The 24,878-nt window shown below is 40.3% G+C and overlaps 1 protein-coding gene across 1 annotated transcript in view; it reads left to right on the top strand.

The window, feature by feature from the left end:
- Window positions 1–24,582, top strand: part of nup93 (nucleoporin 93) — a 44,575-nt gene extending 19,993 nt beyond the window's left edge. Inside the window, exons 4-22 of the mRNA XM_080438340.1 lie at window positions 1,512–1,574; window positions 6,071–6,199; window positions 8,584–8,658; window positions 10,532–10,624; window positions 11,327–11,466; window positions 11,824–11,956; window positions 12,293–12,450; window positions 12,593–12,758; window positions 12,845–12,935; window positions 15,969–16,160; window positions 16,820–16,946; window positions 17,589–17,661; window positions 19,055–19,099; window positions 20,107–20,223; window positions 21,171–21,289; window positions 21,708–21,825; window positions 22,250–22,333; window positions 22,745–22,873; window positions 24,190–24,582. Of these exons, the coding sequence (XP_080294466.1) occupies window positions 1,512–1,574; window positions 6,071–6,199; window positions 8,584–8,658; window positions 10,532–10,624; window positions 11,327–11,466; window positions 11,824–11,956; window positions 12,293–12,450; window positions 12,593–12,758; window positions 12,845–12,935; window positions 15,969–16,160; window positions 16,820–16,946; window positions 17,589–17,661; window positions 19,055–19,099; window positions 20,107–20,223; window positions 21,171–21,289; window positions 21,708–21,825; window positions 22,250–22,333; window positions 22,745–22,873; window positions 24,190–24,300 (2,163 nt within the window). The 3' untranslated portion in view covers window positions 24,301–24,582. The remainder of the gene's footprint in view (window positions 1–1,511; window positions 1,575–6,070; window positions 6,200–8,583; window positions 8,659–10,531; window positions 10,625–11,326; window positions 11,467–11,823; window positions 11,957–12,292; window positions 12,451–12,592; window positions 12,759–12,844; window positions 12,936–15,968; window positions 16,161–16,819; window positions 16,947–17,588; window positions 17,662–19,054; window positions 19,100–20,106; window positions 20,224–21,170; window positions 21,290–21,707; window positions 21,826–22,249; window positions 22,334–22,744; window positions 22,874–24,189) is intronic.
- Window positions 24,583–24,878: the final 296 nt, after the last annotated feature.

Genomic DNA, 24,878 nt, shown 5'->3' on the forward strand with positions numbered 1-24,878 from the left:
TTTAGAAAGCATCTGACCCTGCTAGCTAAGCTGCTCCCACACGCTTCAAGTAGACAGACGGTGAAATAACAGCCCATTGCCTGACAGAAGAAATAAGTAGCTGTCATTTTAAAGGGCTATTTTGTCAGAGATATATGGGTCTGCACTTATAGGCCCAGACCGCTGTTATGCATACATAGGGACTTTGCTTTTTTTCCCTGGTTACATTGAGATCCTGTAATACTCTACCTTTCATATCTAAGAAATGGAAATTCATCACCTTCATCTTAAAGTCTTAAGTCTACCGCTAATTAATACACCAGTGGTTTGGGATTGGGACTGAGGAAATATTGTGTTCGGTGCATAGGGTCTTACTTTTAATCTCTTCAGATTTCTATAGAATGGTGCACGCTAAAAAGTGAAATTATGAATAAAAAAAAGATTGAAGATTTTCTGGCATGTATTTTCTGTGCATTGTAGGGTTGCAGTCAGACATACAGTACAGTACATTGCTTTACAGTACATTGTCTGTCTGTTCCTGGTGTGAAAAGAGTTGCAAATATGCAAACAGTACTGTACGTTATAGCATCTTGATGCAATGTGCAATGTGTATACCTACTGTAAGTATCTCTGAACAATACTGTTTCAGAATACTTTTGAAAGCTTTGTTGAGGTCTAATTCATGACAAAAAAAGCTATATAAATAAAATGCTTTTATTGCCCATATAAAAATCGCCTGCCTATGGTTTTAGCATCGATTGATTTTTATATTTGTTCCCTGTAGTTGTGACCTTGCTGTATGCTCTGCCAGCATAAACCCCCCCCCCCCTTTGTTTGTCCTTAGAGCAGGAAGTGAACGTGCATGCATACAGCATGGCCTCCATTTTAATGTTGTCTTAAGATGGCTGCCCCTCTGTGCGTGTCCTCATCCGCTTCCCTACCCTCTGAAGAGTGCAATTATGTACTCCTCTACACCCGGCATAATTACCATGTAATCACTCGCTAATTCACATCCTATATATAGGATGAGGAGCCTATGTTTTATTTGGAATAGGTAGAGTGAGAGGCATAATTGCACATTTCAGCGGGAAATGCAGAAAATGGGAACAGATGCATCATGCAGGTGCAGCCATCTTGAGACGGCATCAAAGCGGAGACTGCAGTGTCCTGCTCCGAGGGGACACTAAATGGTGTATGGATAAGTTAAAGTGTGAGCACTTCCTGTGTGCCTGCGGATCTTTGCAAATGATGATATTTAATAATGATAATTTCAAGCATTCATACTGTAGTTTCGCCAGTTTTGCCAGTGTTGTACACAAATGTGCTATCGATTTGTAAAAGAAGGAAAATGTGTGGAACTGGAAACATAAGCAGGTTTTTATCTCAACATGGAAGAAGCTGCTGATTGTACACCTGTTAAATCTGTTCCTTTAAAATTTCAACACATGCTGTATTTCTTGGCTTTGTGTAATCAAAATGTCTTCTGATCTTTCTCCGTTTGTCATTCACTCATCCCTTCTTTTCTTTCACAGGGCTTCTTGAAGAATGAGAGAGACAACGCCCTCCTGTCAGCCATCGAGGAGTCACGCCGCAGGGTTAGTATCTATTAGAGGGGAGCATCTCTCTTAAGACTCGTGGTAAAACTTGGATGAACTTGTAAATGTGAAAAAAACGTGCGTGTTCGCATCACATTATCATATCGTGCACAACCGATGCCAGATTCTTGGTTCCAATCCTAGACCACCTAGACCACGAAATACGAGCGATATTTAATCACAAATGGTCAAATTGTCTAATCAATTTAGAAAACTTAGATTTGTTTTAAGTTTCTTTTTGAGAACATTTAACTTATAAACAAAGAAAAAAAATCCTTCCGCCGTCTGACCTGGCGAAGACAATTAAACTTCAATATATGAAGACAATATTTACCTTTAATTATACAAAACAAGCAAATAAGTAAAATAGCCAATCTACAAGCTCACAACGTGTCACATCGCGATGGGTTGTGACCTTGTAGATCAGCTATTTTGGAAATAAATTCAGGCACATCGGCTGCATAAGTGCCGATACCGGTATACAAACCGATAGTTTGAGCTCAATTATCATCACTGTCTGAATAAACAACAATCCCATTAAGAGCTTTTACTGCATGCCCACTAAAAGCTTAAATTGCGATTTAAATAATGTAAATAATTAATTTTAATATGGAAATTGCTAATGGATGCATCCTGGGGGCCACATTGCTTATCTTCACTCTCACCAGTAGTATACTGTAAACCACATCACTCAAATGGTCCATAATAGTCACAAAAGTAATAATAAAGGGATATTAACTATTATTATTGAATGTAAAATTTTTGCTTAATTTGAAATGCATTTATTAGGACTTTATGAACTTAAATCCAAATACATTGGACATAGAAAAAATACAATACAATTTAATACAAGGTACTGCAGTAATTAAAACGGGTCATGTAAACTTGCATGTCTGGAATTGGAATGGCTGAAATCAATAATATATCAGTATTTCGATATTGACCTGCATTACAGTAAGTGAAGGGGGACGCCAGTTGCCCATGTATGTTTTAAAGTTTTAAAGTTAAGTATCCACTGTACTCTAGTCTAAACCCCCTTGTGGTGTTAATCTTATGGGGACGGTTGTGAAATGGTTTCCCTGATGTTCAGAGTATAGTCATTTGGTTTAATTAGCTGCCGTTCCCATTATCTCTCTGTGCTCCCTGAGAGGGAAAATAGCCTTGGATTGCATGTAAGGATAGAAATCCAATACGCCTGATGGAGTTGAAAGAAATATGCTATATTTGCATAGGCTGTGGATGTTGTTTTCACTTTTGTACTTCCCCATAGTTGTCTAATCTCATTCTCACCTCAGATTTTGATTACAACATTCACAAAAGTTACTTGACTTTTTTGGCTTTGCCTATTTTCAAAACTGCAGTGGACATCTATCTATAGCAGGTGGTATGGCTTGGCTACAACGCTGATATGATTTACACTTAAGGTCCCTTCACACGCGACCTTGAGCGACAAAATTCAATTTTAAGTCAGTGTAAAGACGTGACATCAAGAAAGATTTTGATGTGACACTTTGATTTGAGTGACAGTCAGTATTTACGTGGGGGGCAAATATCTCTTCATGCGTAAATGTTGCGACTGGTGTGAACGCCACAGAGCGACGGGTTTCCTGTGATTCAAACCACTTTTATCGTGTCCGTGCGAATGTACATGTAGATTCTAATATCTATCTATTGAGATGAATACAAGAACGCTCGCACCAAAACACGAGTTTTAGTAAAACTATGCCAAAACCTAGCCTCATAAAACTAGGCCTAACCCTAAACGTATTCTTAACCTTAACCTCAGTAAAACGAATACAAGAACCGCTGGGGGCGAGCAGTCCGCGAAACAAATGATGGATAAGTGGGTTTTGGGGGCGAGCGTCCCGGTTACCATTGAGATTAGGCATAAGTAGTAAATAGAAGACTGAAAGAAAAGAACAAATGAAAAGCTGATGTGTACATTGACTAAAGCAATTCGGTTTCAAACATTCCAACATTTGCGTTCTTCCTGTCTCTGTGTTGAGACTAAAATAACGTGTGACACATTAATGTGTGTGCAGACTTTGGCCTCCATATGCTAACCGAGGTTAAATGAGGAAGATTGAGAAGTTGCTCAGCCTACTTCTGTTTCCGAGAAGCCAAAACCTCCACAGTAAAATCCTCAGTGTTAATGGTGCCAATTTGTAACTCGGAGATAGAACACTCATTAATTAACTCACTAATGTGCAAGTGTGGAGGCGTGTACCAATGTAATGGGGTCCACTTTGGTTACGTTGGTACACTCTACACCGAGCATTTTACTGTGTATGAAGTGAACAAATTAACCTGGATCCGTAATTTCAAAAGAAAGAAAGAAGCTGAGGCTCTGTGTTCATCAGTGATCCTGAAATAAGTGTTCTTCTGAGACTAGTTGGAATCGTAATGAGGTTTACATAGAGCTGACCTACATCGTAGGAGTCTTAATACGTTTCCTTTCAAAATGATAACGCACATAATTGAAGTGATGAAGCATAGTAGGAAAAACAATGATAAAACATATTTCAAATGAATTCTATGATTTGCAATTTATTATTGTGTATGGGGTATGGGAGGTGGAGCGGGCGTTTGCTGCCTTTCAGCTTAATCATGTGCTGTAGACAGTATATTAAGGCTGCCAGGAACATTTAATCGAATTAATTGATTTAATCGATTATAAGAAATTATTGATTTGAGTAAAATAATTGATTTTGAATTAGACGACGTTCGATTGTATGTGACACACAATACACAGAAATAAAAGACATCCTTTTTTTGTTTGTACATGTCTTCTTTAACCACACGAAGTTATGATGTAGAGGGGGAAAAAGCAGGGGTCCATCCATGTATAGACCCCATGGAGGAAACCGGTCAATTCATTATATTATGGTTTAACCGGTTAAATGGCATACCTGTAAATGGACCGTAAAATCCAATAGGGCTGCTAATGCGATTATAGAAAACAGTATTTGTGTTGAGTATATATATTTTATAAGTGTTGCGGCTCAATTTGATTAAATTAAAACCGGGAAAGCGTCCGTGTCATTTTAGATTTTAGCTATGTATATTTGTAGTAGGCATGAGTTATCATAATTCCAAATTTATGATTAGCACATTGGTTCTTTATACTTTGGCTATTCAAAAATAGCAGATATACAAGCTCATAGCGCGTCACTTCGTGCCGTGCTATGAGCTTGTAGATCTGCTATTTTTTTTAAATCGTGAAATGTTTTGCAAATCTTTGAATATACATATTTTGTGAACATTTTTTAGTCAAATCTTTGCTTCTGGAGGTCCCTGTTACAAAATATTTTTGAAATGGGGGGGGGGGGGGTATGCGGCCAAATACATATAATTTTGGGGGTCCTTGACATGAAAAAGTTTGAGCACCACTGATGTAGCAACATAAGTTTTTCAAAAAACTGTTAGGATTTAGAAGACATTTTTTTGAATCGGCCTCAGGTCTTAATGGGTTAATCGGTAAGAAAACAGTCAATAGTTGCAGTTATATAAAATATACTGTATATTATAATATGCTATACGTGCTCTTGTAAATTGCTGCAGTATAATCAGCAGCCTGTATCCATGTGTCACCGGGAGGTATTAAAATGTAGTCTACATTGTTTCTCCCCGAGCTGTTAGATTGACAGCTTTTAATTAGCTGATGTTCCCATTATCTCACCCAGAGACTCTGGGGAGAAGAGAAATAGACAGGAGTCTGTCCTGGTGGGCTAGCAGAAACCTGATGGGGGTCTGCTCTACTGCTAAATCTGGTGTGTGTGTGTGGGGGTGTGTGTGTGTGTGGGGGTGTGTGTGTGTGGGGGTGTGTGTATGTGTGTGTGTGTGTGTGTGTGTGTGTGTGTGTGTGTGTTTTTTGCCTGCCTTAGGTGTTCTAAGAACTGTGTACCTGTTGGACGTTATTTTGGTGCTACATCCAGATTCACATGCCTGGTGCCAAGTTAACCCATTAAAACCCGGAAGGCATCTGTGTCATTTTAGATTTCTTTGGCTATTCAAAAATGGCAGATATTCTAGAAAAATCGTGAAAATGTGTGCACATCTTTGAATATATATTTTTTAAAGTGATCATTTGTAAAATATTTTGTTCCAGGGACCTCCAGAAGCAAAGATTTGAGTTAAAAATGTTGTTTCAAAAACATATGTATTCAAGATTTTTGAAAAGCCAAAGTATAAAATATGGATAAAGTGGTTACACAGATGCGTTCCCGGTTAGAATGGGTTAACTCATGCACGTTCTTTGACCTGTATTCCTCCTCCTATATTGACCCATTTCAGTACGACAGGTTTATTAGCTACACTTCAGAACTGTGATTCTCAACCTTTTTAATTTCAATTAGCTCACGGATCCCCTATTGACATGATTTTTAATCACTGGGTGGGGACCCCAATCTACTCTGTAAAATCCTCAGTTTTGATTTAACCCCTTCCTTTTCTTTACCCCACTATTTCCCCCTCTTTCCTCCCCTGTCCCCATCCAGACGTTCCTATTGGCTGAAGAGTACCATCGCGAATCAATGCTGGTCCAATGGGAACAGGTGAAGCAGAGAGTGTTACACACGCTGCTGGGAGCAGGAGAGGATGCACTGGACTTCAGTCAGGAAGCCGAGGTAACACCACACACACACACACACACACACACACACACACACACACACACAAAAAGTAAAGTAACTAAATACATTTACTCAAGTACTGTACTTAACACATTGAGTGCCAAAAACGGCTATAGCCGTTTTTTAGAATCCAAACGTTGAGTGCCAAAAACGAAAAATGCAGTAAAAATAATAATATATATATATGTATATATATTTTTTTAGTTTTATATGGCTCTCTTGTAAGGAGTAAAATTAGGGGTTTGCAGAATGTAGGGCCTCCACGCCCCCTTCCATCCTTTTGACTTTCCATTAAAAATGAATAAGTTTCCTAAAAGAAAATGGCAAGCATATTGCCTTTTAATAATGGAACAGCCAGTAGAGCCATCTGTTTTTGGCCTCACTCAGTTTGGTGTAACCTTTAAATGTCTTTAATTTGAATGAACAAAATACTTTTTAGTGGAAATTAAATAATTGTATTAAATGAAATAATTTTAATACTTTTCATTAAATAATTAGCTTTTGTCCAGCCAATTATTTTGTAACTGCAAGTGTTGCATTTTTAAAATGAAGATTTCTCAATTCAATGCAGCCGGTCAAATTAAAACTTAAAAATTATAAAACGTAACGTAACAAAAGGACACCTGTATTAGACTCCTGACATCAAGTGGCACCCTCTAAAAAGCTAAGAATCACACACCACATTAAAGGCCTTTGCAGACAGGGTGCGATTTTTCGCACGAAAAAAACGGACGATATCATTTTTTAAATGAACACATGGTTCTCAATGACCTCATGCACACCGGCTCCGAATTTACCGTGCGGCGATGCGTTTTTTTCCCAATCAAACCCAGTTCGATTCGTGCGTCTTTTCGCATGCGGTAAAAACTGATTGACTAATCGCACCCTGTCTGCAAAGGCCTTTACTGTTCCCTTTTGGCTGGCTGCAGGTTACCAAGAAGGATTTGATTATGCGATTAAAATGTTGTATTCTACCTAATAAACTGTGTTTTTGTGATCATAATTAGTTAAAACATATGTGTACAATACTTAGTGGGACTTGTTTTTGGTGTGAACAAGGTAAAAACAGAAAACAATATAAAACAAAACAACAATCCAAACGTACGAACACTGAAACAGCCAGAAAAATGAGAAAATAAAAGGCAAGATAAAAACTAATCCAAACCGTATTTAACAACATCAAGGATCAAGGGTAGTTGGGAATTGGCTTTGCTAACCTAATAGAACCACTAGTAAAAGTATTTGCTCGTATTCCTCCGTTGAGCATATTGCTGAACTAACATTGACATTAAAAAGCCTTCACCTTGAATAGTGAATGGATTCGTCCCAGTTCTTTAGTTGAATTATTAAGAAGCTGTGCCAATGGGTGTGCTTCTGTTACTTGTCCTATGCCAGAAATGGTTTGTTTAATCAGAACTTTCAGGCCTCAACTCAATTTTAGTAAAATTCTGGAAGTATACTTCCTTGATAATGCCTTTTTTCTGGCATAGAAGATTTAAGATGTCATTTAACTCAATAAGAAAGAATGCACTTTATCAGTGAATCAATTTCACTCTATTTTGAATTGATTGCATTTTAAGTAAATAGACTATAGCCGTGGTCCTGTATGTCACCAGAAACAAGTCTGTTAAGCTAAGTTGGTTAGTAGTGGTTTGCAATATCTCTTGTCCTATATAGCTATAGTAGATTTTGATGGTGCGATTGTAGTATGAAAAATAATCATGGTTTCACGATTATCACTCATACATTTATTCCACTGTTTATAACACTGGATGTATAAAATATATATATATTTTTACAGTTTCTGCCTTTCAAAACACAAATAATGCAGTAGCCAAATATTGCAGTAGCCAAATAATATATACAAAATAATTAATAAAATTAAACAAAATAGTAATAAGTTGTTCATTTCTTTTGGACCTGAGTAGAGATTTTATTTGTACACATTTATATGGTGAATTAATTATGAAGTTTTCAATCACGGTTAATTATAAAACCGGTTAATAGTGACTTCCCTATGAGAATCCAGAATATCTGTAACATTAGAAACAAGATGGGGTCTAAAAACTGTGTGGTTTCCATGTGGATCTCGGACGTCATGTTGATGACACGAAATTGACACTGTGTTGTCAGATTTACTTCCAAATATGGAGTTATTTGCTTGTACAAGAAATCTGGCACTGATCTGACCAATGGGCTGCAAGATTAGCCCCGGACAGACAGACACACACACACACACACACACACACACACACACACACACACACACACACACACACACACACATACACACATACACACATACATACATACATACATACATTCTATTGTGTATGGACACACAGTAATGTGTGGTACTGTATGTGTGCTTGTTCCAGCCCAGCTTTGTGAGCGAAGTGGCAGTTCCAGGAAGGAGCTCCTTGGACAGTGTGGAGGTGGCTTACGGCCGACAGGTCAGTATTTTAACCACAGTAACGCCTGGCATTCCTACTTTGGGCATGATGTCATTGATAAGCAGACATAGAAATTAAAAAGTCAAACATTTAAAAAATGTACGGAAATAGCTGATCTTAGGGCTGTCACGGTTACTCAAATAGTTGCGATTAACGATTTAATTGTGTGTTTGGCATTGAACATTCGACAAATAACTTAAATATACAAAGAAATGATTGACATATTTAATAAGCTTACAACGCATCACGAAGTGACGAGTTGTAAGCTTGTAGATCTGCTATTTCTGCTTTTTTTTATATTTGAAAATGTTTGAACATTTTTCAACATGGAAACGATTATGACGATTATGCAAATAATTGTGATTATCTCAAATAATTGCGATTAGACGATTATGTAATAATTGTGACAGGCCTAGCTGTCAACAAGCTCACAACAATGCAAAGCGACCGCAAGTGCTGCAGGGGGGCGCGGGTGAGTGACAGTATAGTGCGACGACCGCAAAGACCGTCCCGGGTTTGATTCCGGCTGTTGCACCCCCTCTCAATCCCTCCTCCCATGCCCCCCCGCCTTTCTTTTTTAACCCTTTAAGACCGGGAACGTGTCTGTCATTTTAGATTTGTTTGGCTATTCAAAAATAGCAGATCTACAAGCTCATAGCTTGAGCTTGTAGATCTTTTTTTTTTAAATATATCTTGTTTTTTTTTGCAGATCTTTGAATAAATATATATTTTTAAAGCCAACATATGTAACTCAAATCTTTGCTTCTGGGGTGTCCCTGGAACAACATATTTTGAGAAGGGGGTCCGCGGCCAAATATCATTTTGGGGGTCCTTGACATGAAAAAGTTGACCACTGATATAACATACGTTTTTTCAAGATAAAAAAAAAAGAAGCAGATCTACAAGCTTGTAGAGCTTGTAGATCTGCTATTTTTTAATAGCCAAAGAAATCTTAAAATGACACCGATGCTTTCCCGGTCTTAGTGGATTAATATTGGAATTGACTAAATCTTTTTTTCCTTTCTTTTCTCTCATGCATTTAATGCATCGACGGTGCCGACAATGGATGGAGAACAACTGTAAATTGTAACAATTATAAGGTCCTTGCCCACCCAGTCAGTCTGTGGTGTTTGTATTGTGCAGCCCTCTGGTCCATTCAGTGAAAATGAGGTCAGACTAACGGGGGGGGCAGTGACAGATCAAACACTCTGATTAACAGAGAGAGAGGGGCACTCTGGGTAATTTCCCCTGTGGGGGCATTCAGTCTCTGTCTCTCTTGGTCTGTGTTTAAAAATCTATATTTATACCATGCTCTCTCTGTACCATTCCCTCACCAGTGTGTGTACTGTATGTATGTCTCTCTGTCTCCCTCATCCCTCTGCCACCCTTCCATCCCCTCTTCGTTCCTCGTTTGTTTGTCCCATTCTCTCTCTTTGTCTACCGTTCATTGATCTGCTGTGCACGTCTTAACGGTATCATCCGTGTGTCTGGCCGTTTGACCATCATGTGCCGTCACATTGCTTGCGGGATCATTTTCCTGGTCTTTGTCATCTTCTTCGATGACATTCTGAATATTCTGCTTCTTTTTGCCCTGTTTTTCATCATCTACCGTTTTACAGTGAGGTCGTAGCGTTGCTATGGAGAAACGCAGCTGCAGGCCGACAATTTTTTTTTATTTTCTTCACGATATTATGATTTGATGGCTGGTTAGTTAGCTCAAATATAATTCAGTTTTGATTAAATTTGTATCTAACTTTTATTGTAATAATAATAATAATAAATACGTTTTTTGCTCCTTTTTTTCCTTTTTGCTCCTTTTTTTTGCCCTCCCGTCCCCTCCTCGGCCCTCCTATCCATCTTGTGACCTGGGCAGATCTACGTCTTCAATGAGAAGATTGTGAATGGCCATGTCCAGCCTAACTTAGGAGACCTGTGTTCATCTGTAGCTGAAAGTCTGGATGACAAGGTAGGCATATATCATACAGTATATGTACCTTATATATATGAACATGTTAACGTAGGTTATATGCAGTAGGTCAGTGGTTCTCAACCTTTTCAGGCTGTGACCCCCCAAAATAATCATATTTGAACTGGGGACCCCCCAAAATAATCATAATTTAAGTGAACTAGGGACCCCCACCCTGACAAGCACTTGGAATTGTAGTAGTTGAGTCATTACATTTAGTTTGACTCAGTTCCACAGATATAGTGAAAATAGCACATCTACAAGCTCACAACGCCTCGCAACGCGAGGCGTTGTGAGCTTGTAGATCGACTATTTTCAAAATGTTTGCCTCTTTCTTATAATATTGTTTGACCAGTTTTTATAGTTTAGTTTGTTGATTACTTTTGATGCAGTATTGGTCTTTTTCTTTTTTGAGGTATTGAAAAGGTCTTAAAAGTCCTTAAATTGTAACTTCACTGTCATCTGAGGACCCCCCCTAAAAAAAAAAGAAATCATGTGGGAACCCCCCTGGGGGTCCCGACCCACAGGTTGAGAACCACTGATTTAGGTAACACTTCATGTCATCGTCAGACACCATACAGCATTCGGCAGGTACTGAGAATTCAGTGCCATGCGTTTCTGTGACAACCCTATTGTCTCCTGCAAGAATGTATCAGAGATGTGGCTGATGGTTTCTGTGACAACCCCTATTGTCTCCTGCAGAATGTATCGGAGATGTGGCTGATGGTGAAACAGATGACAGACGTGCTGCTGGTCCCCGCCAAAGACACCCTGAAAAGTCGCACGGCTGTTGACATGCAAATGAACTTCGTACGCCAGGCACTCAGCTTCCTAGAGAACAGGTAAGTGTGTGTGTGTGTGTGTGTGTGTCTGGTCTATACCGGGCATCCTCCTTTTTTCCCTTTATACCACATATCTTCGTTTTTTTCCTTTAAAGGAATAGTTCACCCAAAAAATGACTTATTTTCTAACCACTGCCTACCGGTCCGCCGGTAATCAAATTATTGGCTTAGGAGTGCGACAAAAACCAAACAATCTCCATGAATTCATCTCCATTCATGGGGTGTGTAATTGATAGAAAATATGTCATTCTTTGGGTGAACTACCCCTTTAAGTCTGATTCAAACTAGTTTAGTACTGTGCCTAGCACCTTTTTGATTTGCTGTTTGTGATCAATAATACGTCTCCTTTCTCCCCAGTTATAAGAACTACACCTTGGTGACAGTGTTTGGGAACCTCCACCAGGCCCAACTAGGAGGGGTGCCCGGAACGTACCAACTTGTCCGCAGCTTCCTCAATATTAAACTACCAGGACCCCTCCCAGGCATGCAGGTAACTCGTACGCGCACACATACACGTAGCTCGTACATACATACATATAGATAGTTTCCTGGAATGTATTGGAAATAATCCCGTAAACCTGCAATCCGTAACTTTTATGTCCTACCCGAGTTTTGAACTCGGCTACCCTTGCATGAGACCACATTTCTACCGCTCATTCATAGCAGATCTACAAGCTCATAGCCTGGCACAAAGTGATTTGCTACGAGCTTGCATATCTGATATTTTTGAATAGGCAACCAATGAGCTATTTATATGCATAAATATATCTAAAATGACACAGATGCTTTCCCGGTTTTAATGGGTTTTAATGTGCATTGCTAACAGGATGGTGATGTAGAGGGTCATCCAGTGTGGGCTGTGATCTACTTCTGTCTGCGCTGTGGAGACCTGAATGCAGCCATGCAGGTGGTGAACAGAGCTCAGCATCAGCTGGGAGACTTCAAGACCTGGTTCCAGGAGTACATGAACAGCCCCGACAGACGGTGAGAAAGCCTCACATCTTTTCCTGTTTTCTGCTTTCACTGCATTTATCAAGGATTTTCAAGACCAGCCCGGTCAAATAGGGGAGTCTATTCTGTATTCATCAATTTAACTCTCACTCACTTAACATCCCTTGCTTTGTAGCCTCGCCCCAGGGTCAGAGAACAAGCTTCGACTGCACTACCGCAGAGTTCTGAGGAACAGCGCCGACCCCTACAAGAGAGCCGTCTACTGTCTCATCGGGAAATGTGACATCAGCGACAACCACGGAGAGGTGGCAGACAAGACTGAAGACTACCTGTGGCTCAAGGTAACAACAGTTGGGTCGGTTATGGCGTCGTCGTTGTGTTAATATGAAGGCCATTGTATGCTACTGACATTGTTGTTGTTCTTTAGTTGAACCAGGTGTGTTTCGACGACGATGGCAGCAGTTCACAGGACAGACTGACTCTGCCACAGCTCCAGAAACAACTGTTGGAGGATTACGGTATGGAATTGACTCTCTATGTGTGCTTCTGTTAAGGTCTGTTTTTGTTCTGTGTCGGGTCACAACCGCTCAAAAAAGGTTTGGAACCAGCTACCCTAGGGCCCCTGCATAATCGGGGTAGGAAACCCTGAGTGTGACACAACGGCAAAATGGACGCTGTGTCAGTATAGTCAATGGTGTTGTTATTTTGGTGGTCTCTACACGGTAGCACTTAAAATATCGAATAAGACTACAAAAGGAACTTCAGATGACGTAATAGCTTTCCCGCAGTAGACAAAAATGGACTCGGCTGAACTCTGTCATAAAGTAGTTCACACGGATCCTTGTGAACTCTCTTCTAAATTCAAAAACAAAAAGTCAGAACGGGAGGATTTTATGAGGAAAGATTACTTGTAGAGAGAGAGATTGTTTGTTTTTCTGTATATTTTGTATTTTTTAAGTTAGTTTTTAAGTTTTCTACATGTAGTGTATTTTCTACATGTAGTGTATTGGATTGCAACATTGCAGTGTGACATAGCTGACTGACTGATAGCTCTGTTTAAATATGTCTTTATTCTAGTAGGCCAATAGTTGTGCTCACTGTACATTTCTTGAAATGAGAGAAAGAGAGAGGGAGAGAAGCTTTAGGATGTCACTGAACAGAAAAAAACTAAAAAAGCTGGAGGGTATGAACACAATGGGTAGGAAGATACAGGCCTTGGACTATGGATGTTGTGTAAACGAAACCTCTGGGGCGCTGGTAGCTGACTCACGTCGCCCCCATAACATCACCACCTCCCTGCCTGGTTCGACTCCAGACGGTCCTCTATACCCTTCAGCTTCCCGTCTCTCTCCTGTGTAAATGCTGTAGAAAAACTCACTGCTTAAATAATACTCTTAAAACCTTGACTTGAAGCCTTGACTTGAGAAGCATGTTTTAAACATTAAAAAATAAGACTCTCGCTCTCACAGTCATCTTCTGTCACACACACACACTTGACTGGAAGCGTTACCTCCCACAGAGTTGTAGAGTGCTGTGTTCTCTCTTGAGTGCTGTGTTCTCTCTGCGGGTGTGTCCTGCTCTGTGCAGATAAGACCTCACTCTTTTCCTTCAATTTCTCTCACTCTTTCTTTCTCTCAATCTCTTCTCTCTTTCTCTCAATCTCTTCTCCTCTCTTTCCCTCAATCTCTGCTCTTTCTCTCAATCTATTCTCCTCTCTTTCTCTCAATCTCTTCTCCTCTCCTTCTCGCAATCTCTGCTCTTTCTCTCGATTTCTGCTCTTTCTCGCTATCTCTTCGCAATCTCTCCATCTTTTCTATCAATCCCTTCTATCTTCTCCCTCTTTCTGTCTCCTTCGATCAATTCAATTCAATTCAAATGAGCTTTATTGGCATGAGAAAACATAGGTTTGCATTTCCAAAGCAAATGTGGAACAAAACAATCAAAACAAAACAATGTATGTACAATTAAATATTACATCTCTACCTCTATTGTCTCCCTCTCTGCCCATCTAAAACTCTCCTCACAGCAGGAGATAAATGTAAAGCAGATCTCTCTTGTTGTCCTTTTCCTCACAGCAGGATGTGAGGCCCAAAGCCTCTCCATTTTCCTCTGTCTCTCACACACACACACACAGCTTCTGTTCTCTCTCGCTCTCTCTCAGCACCATTATTTTACTTTATCAATTCAAAGGAGCTTTATTGGCATGAGAAAACATACGTTTACATTACCTAAGCAAAAGTGGAACAAATCAAACAAAACAATGTACAATTAAATATAAATGGGAATAAGTAAGTGTAAAAAAAGCTGTGTTACAACTTAGAGGACATTTTACGAGACTATAAAAAATTATAATTTTCTGTCCTAAATAGTTATACATCCATATAGTGCGTAGCAAAGAATCCTGAAGGGGGGGCGTCAATAAGTGTCATTTGGTAGCGCGGACATCTTGGTGGGGCATAAACAGGTTGACTTAACATTGACTCCCACCAGTATATCTGCAGCTACTATGCCACGCCCCCCGTGGTGACGACACGTTGCCAAGCACTATAGGAAAGTTAGCTTGGTATAAACTTTTGAAAGTTGACGGCAGTATTTCAATGTTTTGCATTGTCGTGAATGGTATAAAACGTTTGCAACAAATAGCAGCAATTTGTTCAAATGTAATTAAAGGTATTGCTCTGTTCATATGTACAGTATTTCCATGTACCGAGGTCATTTGGTGTGAACAGTGCAGGGATTTGTAGTCCGTAAGGTGGTTGTGTTCCATTCTGCCTCTCACACACACAGCTTCTCTCTCTCTTGCTCTCTCTCTCCGTATACCCTCCCACACAGCACCATTATTTTACTTTATTACACTCTCCCTCTTTCCTCTTCTTTCTCCTCACCTCTTCATTTATTCTCTCTTGCTCGCTCCTTCATTTCTTGTTCCCCCCCCACCCACCACCACCACCACCACCAGGCCCACTCTTATCTCTCCTCCTTTGTCTTTCCCTCTCTTCATCTCTTTCTCTCTCTCTCTTTTCAACTAAAGAGCTGCTACTGTGAGATAAGGCAGTAAAATGGCTGACATGGTCGAGCGTGCGTTCTGGGTTTGACTCCAACAGCAAGTTTCAGCCAGCGAGAGGATTAAGAATTTTAATTAAAAAGTCAACTTGATGACTAAGGAATTCCAGCTGAACAAAACATTTCTACCGCCGCCCCCTCAAATTCTTACTTTCAAGACTTTAGTTTGAGTTTTTGTTTTTTTTACAAAGGTGTAATTAGAGGAAGAAATTATTAAATAGATTAAAGTATTGGCATAATTACCATTGTCAGCAGAGTAAAATATTATTTAGTCTGCTGACTATAATATTTGTGGGCAGATATGATGATGAAAACATGAATAGTGGAAAGAGCCAATCTACTATCTCAAAACACGTCGTGACTCGTTTTGAGCTTGTAGATCTGCTGTTTCCACTATTTTTGAAAGTGCTTGAAAAGATATGAAAGAAATGTCATAAAATTATTATGACAATTATATTACCCATGGTATCTTCTCTTTGGTCCAACAGGGGAGTCTCATTTCTCCGCCGCCCAGCAGCCCTTCCTGTACTTCCAGGTGCTCTTCCTGACGGCTCAGTTCGAGGCGGCCGTCGCCTTCCTGTTCCGGGCGGAGAGGCTGCGGAGTCACGCCGTGCACGTGGCCTTGGTCCTGTACGAGCTCCGCCTGCTGCTCAAATCATCCGGCCAGAGCGCTCAGCTCCGTAAGTGTTGTTCACCATCATCTAGAGCAGTGGTTCTGAATCCTTTCAGGCCGCTCTATCAAATAATCATATTTGAACTGGGGACCCCCCCAGATAAATATTGTGAAAATAGCAGATATGCAAGCTCGCAACGCGAGGCGTGGTGAGCTTGTAGATTGGCTATTTTCAAATGGTTTGCCACTTTCTCATATTATTTGACAATTTTACCAATGTTTGACCACTTATTATAGTACTTTGTTGATTACTTTTGATGCGGTAATGGTTATTTCTTTTAGGTATTACATTTCTTAAAAGTCCTTCAATTGTCACTTCACTGTCATCTGGGGACCCCCCCCAAAATCATGTGGGGACCCTCCTCGGGGTCCCGGCCCACAGGTCAGTGGTTCTTTTAATTTCAACGACCCATAACTCTGAGAGTTACGGACTCTGTAAGGGTCCATTTGAAACCCCCTCAAGGAACCCTGAGAGTCCCTGGACCCCATTTTGAGAACCACTGGCCTAGATAATTTTATAATAACACCCTTGTTATTAGATTGGTACTTGGTATCGACCTATACTCAAGTTATGGGTATTGGTATCGGGAAGCGAAACGGGAAGGGTAGATACGGAGCTGATTACTGATTATTGATGGGAAAACATTTTCTTCCTCATCTCTGCAGTGAGTCAGGAGGCTGGCGATCCGCCCATGGTGCGTCGCCTCAACTTCATCCGCTTGCTGATGCTATATACTCGCAAGTTTGAGTCCACAGATCCACGCGAAGCCCTGCAGTACTTCTACTTCCTACGGTAAATTATACCCCACAACACACACTCACATGTATACATTGTAGATGGAGAAACGGAAAAAGAAAATGGGAAAACTCATATATTGCATGTTCACATCCACTAGTAAGCTATTAACCCATTAAGACCGGGAACGAATACTGTGTCATTTTTAGATGTTTAGCTATAACATTATTGTATACTTTGGGCTATTCAATAATAGCAGATATACAAGCTCGAGCTTATAGATCTGCCATTATTGAAAAATCTTGAACATTTGTGTTATGTGTTAATGCATATATATTTTTTGAAACAACATTTTTAACTCAAATCTTTTATTTTGGGGGGGGGTCCCTGGAAAAACATATTTTGATGGGGATCGGCGGCCAAAAACATATCATTTTGGGGGTCCTAGCAACAATAGTTTTTCAGAAAAATTAAGACTGTAAGATTGTTGAGACATTTAACAAAGATTTGCACAGATTTTCAAAAATAGCAGATCTACAAGCTCATAGCTTGGCGTAGCGTGGCACTCGGTGCCACGCTATGAGCTTGTATATCTGCTATTTTTGAATAGCCAAAGAAATCAAAAAATGACACACCGATGCGTTCCCGGTCTAACGGGTTAAAACAATGTCTCTAATATGTGTGTCTTTCTGTCTTCAGCAATGAGAAGGACAGTCAGGGAGAGAACATGTTCATGCGCTGTGTCAGTGAGCTTGTCATCGAGAGTCGAGAGGTAAGATACCCATCGTCGAAGATACCGACTTCGCCTCTTTTGAACCAGAATCCCTTTGGTTCTATTGTGAGGAGGACATGTGGGAAAAAAAACACTTCGCAGTGCATTTTGTGAGAGCTCGCTCTGAAGGACCCGAAAAAATTGCTAGCCTATTTAAAATGTGTCATCCGGCAGAGAGCAGACAGGTTTGTCCTCGGCTGACAGAGTTTTCCACAGCCTTTTGAGGGTGAGCTCTCCTTACATAGAACAGAACACACTGGGAACCGTTTATGTCAGGTTTCCACATGCCCTCCTCACAGTAATAGAACCAATAGTGTTCAAATAAAAAAATGGGCGAAGTGGCACTTTAATGTCTAGTTCCATCCAGGTACCTTCAGGGGAGACCATTTGGTCATCTCAGCCTTTTGGGGGCTGCAACTATCCATTCATTATCCTCTTAGTGATAATTGTATCGATTACTTTTTCGATTAAGTGATTTACCATTTTAATATACTTTTTAATATAACAACTAATCAACGCAAAATACTCGTACAATGGAGTAACAAAAAAAAGTTAAAATAGCGATCTACAAGCTCACAATGTGTCGCAATGCATTGTGAGCTTGTGTAGATCTGCAATTTTTTCTTCTCTTTCTTTCCCCGATTATTATTTTATGTTTAAATCCATTAAATTAATTAATTGTTGAACCCCTAAAGTATTTATTGACAGTATCTCCATATACCTGTTGGCAATACTGAATAATGTAGTGTTTCAGACATCATAATGAACACACAAAATGAATGTTAATATTTGGTCAGTCTATAATTGTAAATAGACTGCATTTATATATCGCCTCTCTAGTCTTTCCGACCCTTCCAAGTGCTTTACGGTGTATTTCACATTCACGGCGGAGGCAAATATGCTCATCGTAGTTAGGGGGTTAAGTGGCTTCCTCAAGGACACTTTGACTCACAGCCAAAAGCCGGGAAGGAACTGGGAACCTTCCTATACCAAGACGGCCACGCTATCTCCTGAGCTAGTGCCACCCCATAAAAGTCCATTCATACTTCATTTCTCAACACTTTTCGCTCAAGTGTCATATTCAACTTCAAAAGGTACAAGAAAAAATATGTCATCTAGTGATGATTGTTGAACAGGCTGTGCAGTTAATTATAAATTAGCCACTAGGGGCTCTACGGATGTTTCTGCCTTAGGCTAGTGTGTTTATTTCCAGGAGAATAAATAAATTCTATTTGAAGTGATGCCTGCTCTTTTGGGACCTCTTTTGAGACGTGAATATATAAACTAATTCTGCTGAACAACAACGACAATAAAGTACTCTAATTTGATTAGCGGTGACTTGTCTCAGTGTTGGCTGTACAGTATGCGTTATCAACTCTCTCTTCTTTTATAGTTTGACATGCTGCTGGGGAGGCTAGAGAAGGATGGCAGCAGAAAGGTAGGACAATGGTGCCTTTGTTTCTCTCTCTTTTCTCATATCTCTCTCTTTCATATTTTGTTCTTTTTTTCACATTTTCCACTTCTCTCCAATTTGCCCACCTGGCAGCTCCCCTGGGGGCCACAGCGCGCACTTTGAAAACCTGTGCCGTAGATAGACGACCCACACGTTTCTGTGTTTTTGTCTTGTCTTTGTTCGTTTTTTTAATCTCTCCCTTGCTGTCATGTGCCTCGTGCGTCAGGTGGCGTTTCAGCTCAGCTGTCACAAACGCTTCATTTGTTCTCCTCACTTCGACACACCTCCCACAATCGACACAACAGAATAATACATTCATCTGTCTACGCTCAATGCACGCGACTCTGTTTCACTCCTGCCTGCGGTGGCTTTTCAAAATGCAGCCGACATTCTCTTCCTCGTAAAACACCCGTGACATTCCAGGGATTTTTCGTCTCCTCTCCCTTCTGAATGTCAGACTGACCCTGCACATCCTCCTTATTTCCTCCTCTGTTTTTAATCACAGCCGTGATGCTGGGGTTACCTGCAAGCCTTAAATCCATTAGCTCTGTTGTTAACTTTTAGACCTCCATAAAGAGCTGGATTATTTATTTGATTTAATTTGACCCCCCAGCACGTGGCACTCAGTTTACACGTTCACTAGGGATGGGAGTGGGACGATATAAAAATTACATGTCACAATTATTGTGGCAAATATAATTGCGATTAACAATATTATCGCGATAATCAATAATTTATCGTCCCGTCCCTAACGTGCACGCACACACACATATGTGCACACACTCAAAGAACCAAGGTGGAAAATTTAATAAGCTCTCAAGATTTTTTTTACAAATCACTCAGACCTTCATCATGAAGGTCCGAGTGACCGAAACGTTGTATCATTAAATATTTGTAAGGAAAGACAGTGTGCGGGACTCCTTTTTTCCGTCTCGAAATGTGTTTGAAAAATCACCTTTTCATGTCATTGACTGTCTTCTCTTCTTCCTAAGCCTGGAGTGATCGACAAGTTCGCCGGTGACACCAGAGGCATCATCAGTAAGGTGGCTCTGGAGGCAGAGAACAAAGGCTTGTTTGAGGAAGCTATTAAACTCTATGAGCTGGCCAAGGTGAGCCATCAGCTTTCATATTGGGCTCTTTATAGACGGTTTCAAATATCATACAGTGTGTAGAGGCTATTAACAGTCAACATTCCCATGGATTAAAATTCTCAGTCGCCACGGCTGATTTCAGTCATTTGGATTCCATAGAAGCCAGCATGTCTTCTGTGGAAGCATGTTGCGCAGCGAAAATCTCTGTACTTGTAGATAGGCTATTTTCTGTTATTATTTTAAGATCAGAGCATTTGAAGTGGTCAAACTAGCAACGTAGAAGCTGGCACAATATGTCAAAAACATCATCATTTTTGCTATTGGGTTTAATTGTTTATGAACAGCGGCACACTGTTTCACAAATTGCACATTAGGACTTGGCCATACAAAGCTTTTCAGGCGTGAGATTTTATTTTGCTTTTACTCCATGCATTCCAACCTAAATTAACTACTGTTCTATTACCTGGATACCAAATAAAAAAGCCTGGTTGGTACCTTGCAGCTGCCTATAATGCCCAGTAGTTTACGTACTATGGTGAGAAAAAAGTATTGAATGAGAAATGATCTTGTGGGATTCTCTCAACACGCCACTTTCCATCATTTTCTAACTTTACTCTAAAGTGGTTGATGATCGCTAAGAGATTATTAGAGTTATACTATGCTAAGTACAAGATAATATCATGCAACCAGGAGGAGGTACCCAAGCATTCTGAGGGTGTTTGAATGAAACGGTCTATATACACTTTAACCATAAAGTACTATTGCTGTACTGTCTGAATTCAGAGATGTGCATTTAAGAAGGCTAGTCAATGAATGTAATGGCACAGGGTATTAGTGGCCATCCCCATCTCTCTCTCACTCACTCACTCTCGTTCTTTCTCTCTCTCACTCTCTTTCTCTCTCTCTCTCTCATTCTCTCTCTCTCTGTCACCATCTCTCTCGCTCTACTGTTTTGTTCTCTGTAGAATCCAGACAAGGTTCTAGAGCTGATCAACAGGTTGTTAAGTCCGGTCATCGCCCAGGTCAGCGCTCCTCAGTCTAATAAGGAGAGGCTGAAAAACGCAGCTGTGGCTATCGCAGAGAGGTAGATGCACACACACGCACGCACGCACGCACGCACGCACGCACGCACGCACGCACGCACGCACGCACGCACGCACGCACGCACGCACGCGCACGCTTTAAGTGTCTTTGCATAATATTTATTTTCCTGCATGAGATGCGTTTTTAAGCCTGTTAAAATAATTTAAGAATGATTCTATACTGTTTACAGCAAGTTAACAACAAAATGTGCTAAATGACCAAATCAAGTCATTTAATTGTAAAGCCCACCTCTGAGACGTAGAGCAAAGTAGACAGAAAATAGTACCATCTTATAATGAACATTACTGAGGACCTACTATATGAAGATAAGGTTGACAATGGGTGAATTACATCTCTTCCTCACCTCACTTACAGTACTTGATCTCTGTCATCTTTTCTCCTCATCTGTGTCTTTCCAGGTATCGCTCTCAGGGTGTATCAGGAGACAAGTCAGTGGACAGCACGTTCTACCTGCTGCTGGACCTGATGACTTTCTTTGATGAATACCACGCAGGACACATAGACAGAGCCTATGACGTGAGTAGAGCCCGCCCGATTCCACATGTTTGGGTCCAACTCTGATCCCGATTACACATGTTTTGACCAATATCGAAAAACTTTGATTTAATTAAAGTTTCTATTTGATTTAACTCATAAGCAACCCTTAAGCCCTATTCCAAAACATTTGAAAATAGCCGATTTACAAGCTCGCAACACGGCACGTTGTGAGCTTGTAGATTGGCCATTTGTGAAATTATATATCGGCCAGACCAATGTGTCACTCGGGATCTAGACATGATGAGTATAGCTCTTATAAAAGGCTAGACTTCGACTATAGGATTTACATAATGGCGAGGCCAAACTTAACTAAGCTGTCTCATTGACCTCCCTCTTTTCATCTCCCCTCTTTCTCTCTGTATTCATCTCTCTCTCTCTCTCTCTCTCTCTCTCTGTCCGTTAGGTGATGGAAACTTTGAAGATTCTTCCGCTCAGTCAGGACAGTGTGGAGGAAAGAGTGGCCGCCTTCAGGAACTTCAGTGATGAGGTGAGGTGACAAAACGGTTCATGTCATGCATACACTAGTCTTGAGTAGACAAACAGAGATCTCCGCCTATTGATAGAAAAAGTCCTTGTGCACACCTACTGAAATGGACAGGTGCGTAGGAGTAATGATTCATGAACTGTTTAAATTGTTTAATGCAGATGCAATATTTTGGTCGCTCGGACCTTCCATCAGGCATGCACACATTTGTACACTCTCACGAGTTAGAGAGATCAAAATTGTATCAAATGGGGGTCCGTGGTCTAATGCATATCCTTGAATGGACCTTCTCTTATCCCTGGGTCCCTGGTGTATCTTTTCAAATCCGGGCTAATTTATGTGTCAATTTGGGGAACTAAACAAAGCAAAATCTGATGCAAACTGTGTGGGTTTTGTCTATCTTTTTCTCCATAGTTGCGTCACAACCTGTCCGAGGTGCTGCTGGCCACCATGAACATCCTGTACACACAGTACAAGCGCCTGAAGGGGGCGCCGTCGGGCACGCCAGGCCGAGCGCAGAGGACCATAGAGGAGAGAGACGTGGTGAGGACTAGGCCCGTCATAGTTATTTCAGATGATGATCATAATTGTTTCCATGTTGAAAAACTTTTCAAAAATAGTGGAAATAGCCAATCTACAAGCTCACAGTGCGTTGCAATTGGTGATTTCCTATATATATATATATATATATACATTTACATTTACATTTACATTTACATTTATTTCTTTTTTAAATAATTATTTAAAGTATAAAATGATTAAATATGGCCTATTTTGTCCATATTTGTCCACATTATTTATTTTGATTATTGGTACCGGTCACTGTCAGTCATTTATTTTTACTTGTCATATCTACCCTGTGCAATTTGTATTAAGAAAGCCTAAAGGCAAACAGAAGATGTCATTTTTATTCATAAATGTCCAAAACAGTTTTTTCAGGATTTCAAATTCAAAAATGGCAAAAGTAGCAGATCGAGCCGCGTTTGGAGCTTGCAGATCTGCTACTTTTGATGCTTTTGTCCGGTAGTATGATCAAGCAGGACATTAATTTACAAAAAAACACAAAAAGTTAAAATACTGAGATAAGAGGTTTCTGCCCGACAGCAGCGATCGGTTCCAATGTTTGTATGAGAATGAATTGTCAACTAAAATGTCATGACGGTCATGACAACCCCTGCTGAGGACACAGAGACGGCACAGAGCAGCTGAAAGGCGGCAGTGCTTTACTGAGTGCTGTATAATTTTCCTGTCTAGCAGAACGATTTTCTCACGACAGCTCCGCGGGGCTGTTGTTTATAACAGGCTGCAATTTTATGCTTCTTCTAGCATCAGAATGTCTCTCGCACACACACACACACACACGCACACGTGCACATGTGTGCGTGTGCGCACACCCACACTCGCACAAAAAGAGAGACCAAAAGAAACTATAATTTGTGATGTTGCAATGACTTTTCAAGGCTTTGCGTTTCTGTGCAAGCATCTAATGCTGTTCAATTGTGGTCCATATTTATTTCTAGAGCAGGGGTCTTCTTCACGCCAAGGACCCCTTAACGAGAGAGAGATGAAGCAGGGGACCCCCTACTACATATAGTTTGATAAATTATATAGTATCCAATTTGAAATGTATTCTAAATGTTTCAGTCATTTAACCACTTAAACCCTAAATACTTGATAAACATACTAATTTCCCCCTCTACACCAAAGCAGTTCAACGAAAATAGCTGATCTACAAACTCCCACAAGCTTCCCGGTCCCCCTGTTGAAGAGCCATGTTCTATCTAAAGACGCCACATGACACACACACACACACCCTCACCATGACTCCTTGTTCTTCTGTCCCCTGTGTGTGTTGACAGCAACTACGTAGCCAAGCCAGAGCCCTGATCACCTTCGCTGGGATGATCCCCTACAGAATGGCTGGAGACACCAACGCAAGACTGGTGCAGATGGAAGTGCTGATGAACTGAGAGAACACAACACACACATACAACCTGCCAGACTGCCATTGGTTTGGCTTCAAATCCAAACATAATAGGAACACAAATCCCACAATACACACACACACACACACACACACACACACACACTTTCGCTCTCCTGTTTTTGTATAGTACCATTTTTTGTACACACACGTTTGATCATAGCTCCTCATCACTGTCATTCTGTCCTTATTGTTTATCCCATTTTGTTTGATCTTTATGTATTATCTTCTTTCAGATGTTCAAATAAATGTTTTCATTTTTTGTTGACTTTTGTTTCGTTTGTCTCATTTCCTTGTTTTTATTTGTATGTTATGTTATTTATTCATTATTTTATTTTCCATCGTATCACGTCAGGTTCCAACATGAGACAAACCACTAACGGAAAAACATTTTGAACCTTCTGAAATTCTATTGCAAGTCTTTTAAAGTCTAATTTAGTCTTTATCTACAGTAAGTCTAATCTATTCCATTGGACAGGTTTAACAACAATATATCATCCCAAATTGATAATGACACTATTGTCACAAAGATCTTATTACATGAATAGTTGAACATGTCCTGGA

Source organism: Gymnoscopelus braueri, assembly GCF_963280865.1.
Source record: "Gymnoscopelus braueri genome assembly, chromosome: 9".
NCBI lineage: Eukaryota > Metazoa > Chordata > Actinopteri > Myctophiformes > Myctophidae > Gymnoscopelus > Gymnoscopelus braueri.